The following is a 5,707-nucleotide window of genomic DNA, read 5'->3' as shown; positions in this document are numbered from 1 at the left end:
TTTATCTTCTTTCTTTCTTTCTCCATGTGGTTCTAGACTGAATGCAGAGAAAGCTCCTTTCTTTACTTCGAAGCTGAACATTCGGTGCTTGCCTTCGGTGGTCCTCTTTAAGAATGGTGTAGCTGTATATACACTCGTTGGTTTTCAAGCTCTTGGAGGCGTCGATGACTTTCCCACCTCCAGACTCGAGAAACTTCTTCTCAAACACCGCGTCGCCACTAAACTGCCTGGAGTAAGTCGAAACTAGATACAAAATCTCTCTCTCTTCAGCTTTTTGGACTTTCTTTCTCTCCTTTCTTTCTTTCATTCAATGAAGATGTAGGAGAGTTCATGTGTTTCGAGTGTGTAGAAAACTTCATGTGTCTCTTCTCATGTATACGAACATATCCATACCTAATACCTACATACATACTCTTTCTTGCTTCGTTTTATACACACGGACATACACATCTGTATGTATCTATCTATATACATCTCGAGTATATACGCATGTACATAAGGTTCTCTGTATACGATGATTTCTCTCCGCGTGAATGTACTGTGTGGTACTAACGGAATAGGTTTCCTTGGGTGTTCTCTTCATGAGAGTCGGCAGTCTTAGCAAACCCTTTTTCAATCTATTTAGCACGTGTAGGAAGATAGAAGTAGAAAAGAAGTGAAGCGAAAGGAGTGATAAGTCTATATGTATGTGTAGACGAAGAGCAAGAGTAGAAAAGACTTGGCTGTAATTCAATATATGTTTCTATTTTGCTCTCTCTGTCTCTCTCTCCCGTTCTTCTGCATTTCCTTCTCGGAGTGTATGTACATACGCCCGAGATCATTCTCGCTGGGCGTTTGACTTACTCTCTCTGTCTTTCTCGAAGGAGAGAGAGAGCTTTCTTCCTTGTCCTCATAATTTTATTTGCCTAGCTTTTCTGTATGATGTCCGTTCTTTGATCTTCAGAGAGAACTCAGCGATAATGAAGGAGGTTCCTCTGAAGATGACGAGTAATAAGAAACGAAAAGATACAGGTCAATTGATTCTCTTGCTCTCTCTGTATACTGCGATGTCTATACACCCGAACTTACTGAATCAGTTGGTGTATATCTTTCTCCAGCGTCTCTTTTCAAGAGTGTTTTCAAAGAGAGTCTAGAACTCTTGGTTTTTCATTGTCAAGAAGATTAAGGTCTTGGATAGAAGAAAAGATAGAAAGAAGAGATAATTATGACGAAAAAGAGAAGGTCTTAAGAAGAGAGTGAAAAGGTTTACTGAGTTCACCAAACACTTAGGAGGGTGAATGAAGTGACACAACCGACGACGACGTAGCTAGCTAGCTAGCTACATAGAGAATACATTCTCATACATGGCAGAGCAATCCTCGTCCTCCTAATCGACGTCCCTCTTCCGCACACCCCTGTATCTACTTACCCCCTGTCTTGATCTATCTTGATCTGTCCACCTACCTTGATCTACCTATCTATTTTCAATTAGATAAGTATATAGGTAGCTAGATAGACCCATCCAAGGCAGATCGATAGATGGATACGTAGATAGACAGATATGTGCATAACTGTTTAGTGTGCGTAGCGAGATACCTATGTGGGAGTGTAGTAGGCCAGGCTATCGTCTCCCTCGTGCACTTCGTCAAATCCCAGAGAATAGCTTGAAAAACTTGCGGCGATTTCTTTCTAACAAACTACAGAGAAAGAAGAAAGACAGAAGAACTTCCTTCATCGACTGTACACACAGACACAATCCTCTGATTACCTAGCGGTGTCAAAGAAACAGGAGAACAACCTCTCAGCTCAACGCCTGAAGGTGAAGTCTCTCATTCTTCTATTCTTTTCTATACAAACTTTTGACAGCAAAGAGGGCCTTTCTGAAGAGAGAAACCCCCAGTTTCCATGAAAGACAAAGACAGAAGTTCATCTTCTTCACTCCGCCTGTCGTCTATAAGACTCGGGGTGGCTTTGCTGCTTAGGGAGATTCTGCTGAAAGAAAAAGCTTCTCTTCGACTTGCAGGAGTATTCTTTGTTAGAAAGGGAAAGCAACCCACCTTTCAACCTCAGGAGTTGAAAGGAAGAAACACATCATCTTTATGATGGAGATGTTCCTGACTTTTATGAAGAAAAAAGAAGAGGCAGACTTCGGGATAGACTGCAGCAGTAGTAGAGTTCCTGGGTTGGTTTGTATGAAGCTAGAGATTTCGCGAGTGGAGATGACGACAGACAGGAATTACGAAGTGACGACGATGAAGGATAGGAAGAGGGCAGAAAGACAGAGATAGAAAGGTTGCTCAGACGAATGGAAGAGATATCGATGGATAAATGAGGGTGAAGGATCAAAGAGGGAGATTTCTGCCTGAGAAAGAAGCTCGCTGAACGGTTGTGTTGTGTCTAGCTATGTCTCTCTCGAGATGGTAATTTAGCTTTTGTTCATGTTCTCGTCATCTTTTCTTTCCTCCATGAGAATCTTAACGTACAAGGACACACTTCGTGGCGCCGAGCAGTCATTTTTTACAGCAGAGAAGAAGAAGGCCTCCTTTCCTCCTCCCTCCCTATACTACTACCATACAACCTACCAGTCGAGAGAGAGTAACACACTTCAGATGAGAAAGAAGAGAACAACAGCCATGATTAACAAGGACCAGAAATGAGAAGATGAAGAAAGAAAAAGCCCAGACGACAGGAGGAGGAAGTCACGTCAAAAACTCTCCTGTGTCTTTCTATGGTTGCATTCATCCTGTCACGTAAGACAAAAAGTCTCGCAAATGGACAGACGCCTCCTCACATGTCTTAGGCAAGATGATAATCCTCTTTTCCGTTCATGATCATTACTGAAACAAAAAATCTTCTCTTCAGTAATCATGGAGTTACACACAACGACTCACTCCCTGTCCACCTTCTTTTCCGTATCCCTACCGTTGAGACAGACAGACAAACGAAGGCGAAACCGGCCAATATCTGTCTGTCTCTTCTTGTGCTGATTTCGAAGAGTTGTTCTTTCCTTCTTCTTCTTCTTCTTTGCTCTCCTCCTTTTCTTTCTCCGGTCGGTCTTCCTATGATACAGAGAATGATCAATCGATCATCCATTCAATGGTCTGAATTCCAGAGAGGTCGGCAAGGGGACAAACAAAGCCAAGACTAGCTAGCTGGACCTATGGTAGAGCCTCAAACCAAGCGACGATACAAGGAAAGATAGATCGATGGATGGCTTGACTCTCCATTCTTTCGTTCTTTCTTCACTAGATACGAAAAGTGAAGTAAACCACGTGTTCGTAAGATTCTTTCCACCTCGATATTCCTTAAGTGAGGTCTCGCCAGACAAAACGAAGTTAGCTAGCGAGGTGAATGAATGTAGTCAAGACAAAATCTTGGGACAAAAGAAAGACACCAAAAAACAACATCCTCAAACAAATGTCTCAGCTAGCTAGCTAGCTACATAGCTAGCCAACTATCCGACTACTTGGAGTCCTCTTGGGTGTTGAACACAACCCGGAGAGAACACCATCTTGTCTCCTTCGTCTCCATTTCGCTTCTTCCCTGAAACCTCTTTCAGGTCTTTCTTTCTTTCTTTTTAACAATCGATTTCGAGCAAAGAAGTCGCTCTGAATCGACTTCACACATGCAGTCACATGCAGTTGTTGGATAAAATTGCAGCAATCGGAGTCGACATTCCTCCCTACGCCTCTCCTGCCGAAGCGCTGTGTGTGTGGTGTACATACACCTCAAGGAAATGACAACGATGATCGTTACTTCCTATTATCCCATTTCCTTCTTTTCTTTTTCTTCTCTGATTTTCTCTAGCCATCCTCAATATCTTCCTTTCTCCTGGTCGTCTACGCCACACAAGATCCGGACAAAGACTCCGCGATGAACAGACACGAAAGACCTGTGAAACAGAAGCTTCGGGAGAACAAGACTGATCACGAAAATCCACTTATGCTACACTGTGGTAAAACAAATTCAACGAGACATGAATGGATCGACGCGAGAGAGAGCTAGCTAAACCAGCTAGCTAGATCTTGACAAACCCTCTCGAAGAGAGATAGATGAAACATGACATTTCTCAAGTCATACACCTACACCGGTCGACGAAAGAAAGGTATCATACACGCCTATATATACATACATGTATTGATACATACACCCGCCTACAGCACACGTGTCTACTTAACAAATATCTATCTACACGTATATACACATATCACACATACATACGTATCATACATCCCGTGGAGCCGTCCCCCTAGTTACGCTTGGCCAATGAATGTGCATGGAGATATTCTCTACATACATACACCCATACATATACATATACATGCATCTACTTCATACATACATCTTCCTACATATGCATTCGTTTTTTGTTAAACCCTCCCTATACATCCCCTCATCAACAACACATACACACCCTTCCATTCATACACACACAGATCCCTACGCCCATATCTACCTGCATAGACCCATAGTCATACATCTAGATAGGATATTGACGATGCAACCGCCATCTAAGATGAGAAGGGCGAATGAAGAAGTTTATAATGGAGAGATCTATCGCTCCTTATGCGATGTTTCTCCAAGATGTCCTTTGTCACTCTCTTAGCATCTTTTCGATCAAGAATAAGAGGGAGATTTCGACTCCCTTGTATTTCAAGGACGAAAGTAATGAAGGGATCTTTAGACGTCTCAATCAAAAAAGCCAGCTGAGACAAATTCTGCACTTTCTCTCCTTGGACCGAAACCACGACAGACGGCGCGGCTTCATATCCTATCGTGACGTCCGACGCTAAGATCTGAAAGAAAGCAAGGAAAGAAAGGAGGAAGAAGATAGTCACAGCATACATGCAGAAGGACAGAAAGAACGAAAGAAGACAAGATGATAAGAATAAGAAATGGGACTATGCAGAGAACGAGATAACAAGAAGACAAGACAAGGAGGAAGAAGAAAGAAACAAAAGGAGAGCTAACACGAGGAAAGACAGAATAGAATAGAAGATAGGAGAGATCGAAAGAAAGAACAAGACAGCGTGGTATAAATGGAGTGAAGAATCACTTGTTGAGAAGAAAGCTAGAATTCTCTTAGATAGACACCCGGAGATGAATGACCTGCACGGCGTTTAAAGATACTAAAGAGATGTCTGGAGTGTACACACCTACTACTACTACTACAGACATACGCATCTCTTCATTCTGAAAGAGCAAATAACCCTAAAGGACGAAAAAGAAGAAGAAGAAAGCGAAGGCGATGGCTTAGATAGGAAAAAGAGAATAGAGACATGACAAACTTGCAGCGGAGTGATGACTGTAGTCCCTATCACTTCTCTCTCTTTCTCTCTATGCATGCTCGAGAAGAAAAGAATGTGACTTCATACAGATGTACTGTATAAGAAAGACATCTTTCTACATGTAAACCACGATACGTAGAAAAAGAGTGAGAGAAAAGGGAAGAGAAGACAAGAGAGAAAGAATGACCTACACATCCAGAGGTATATCAGATACTAACGTAGATGGGAAAAGAGAGAATTGAGAAGAACTTACGGAGCTGAGGAGAACAATTTCGTCATCTTCTTCTTCCTGGAAGCGACCTTGCTCCACGTAATTCAACAGAAAGACGGGTGTGCCATCTGAAGTCCCCATCTTCCCTTTCTACAGCAAAAAAGGAGAAGAAAAGAGAAGAAAAAGAGAGGAGAAGAAGAAAAGAAGAGATGAAGGAGAAGAAAAGAGG

The 5,707-nt window shown here is 42.2% G+C and overlaps 3 protein-coding genes across 3 annotated transcripts in view; 1 reads left to right on the top strand and 2 right to left on the bottom strand.

Annotated features, from left to right (window-relative positions):
• On the top strand, positions 1-1,185 carry CSUI_007568 (thioredoxin domain-containing protein; the record flags this gene model as incomplete). The annotated part of the gene is made up of 2 exons (XM_068067713.1): positions 1-232; positions 944-1,185. Coding segments are annotated over 2 exons (280 nt in total), but the record flags the coding sequence as incomplete, so codon positions are not given.
• Positions 1,186-2,545: 1,360 nt separating this feature from the next.
• CSUI_007567 (uncharacterized protein) lies at positions 2,546-3,269 on the bottom strand. Its single transcript, XM_068067712.1, has one exon. The coding sequence runs from the start codon at positions 3,070-3,072 to the stop codon at positions 2,845-2,847; it is 228 nt and encodes a 75-aa protein (XP_067920315.1). The 5' UTR covers positions 3,073-3,269; the 3' UTR covers positions 2,546-2,844.
• Positions 3,270-4,490: 1,221 nt separating this feature from the next.
• Positions 4,491-5,707, bottom strand: part of CSUI_007566 (trypsin domain-containing protein) — a gene marked incomplete at its 3' end in the record, with an annotated part of 3,387 nt that continues 2,170 nt past the window's right edge. Inside the window, exons 4-5 of the mRNA XM_068067711.1 lie at positions 5,521-5,628; positions 4,491-4,775 (exon numbers count right to left, since the gene is read on the bottom strand). Of these exons, the coding sequence (XP_067920314.1) occupies positions 4,491-4,775; positions 5,521-5,628 (393 nt within the window). The remainder of the gene's footprint in view (positions 4,776-5,520; positions 5,629-5,707) is intronic.

Source organism: Cystoisospora suis, assembly GCF_002600585.1.
Source record: "Cystoisospora suis strain Wien I chromosome Unknown contig_4027, whole genome shotgun sequence".
In the NCBI taxonomy this organism is placed as follows: Eukaryota; Apicomplexa; class Conoidasida; order Eucoccidiorida; family Sarcocystidae; genus Cystoisospora; species Cystoisospora suis.
Note: the sequence above shows the minus strand (reverse complement) of the source record. Positions and strands in the feature narration are given on the sequence as shown.

Bases quoted from the DNA above. Each gene is read 5' to 3' on its own strand.
- CSUI_007567 (XM_068067712.1), bottom strand. From the start codon at position 3,072: ATGGATGATCGATTGATCATTCTCTGTATCATAGGAAGACCGACCGGA.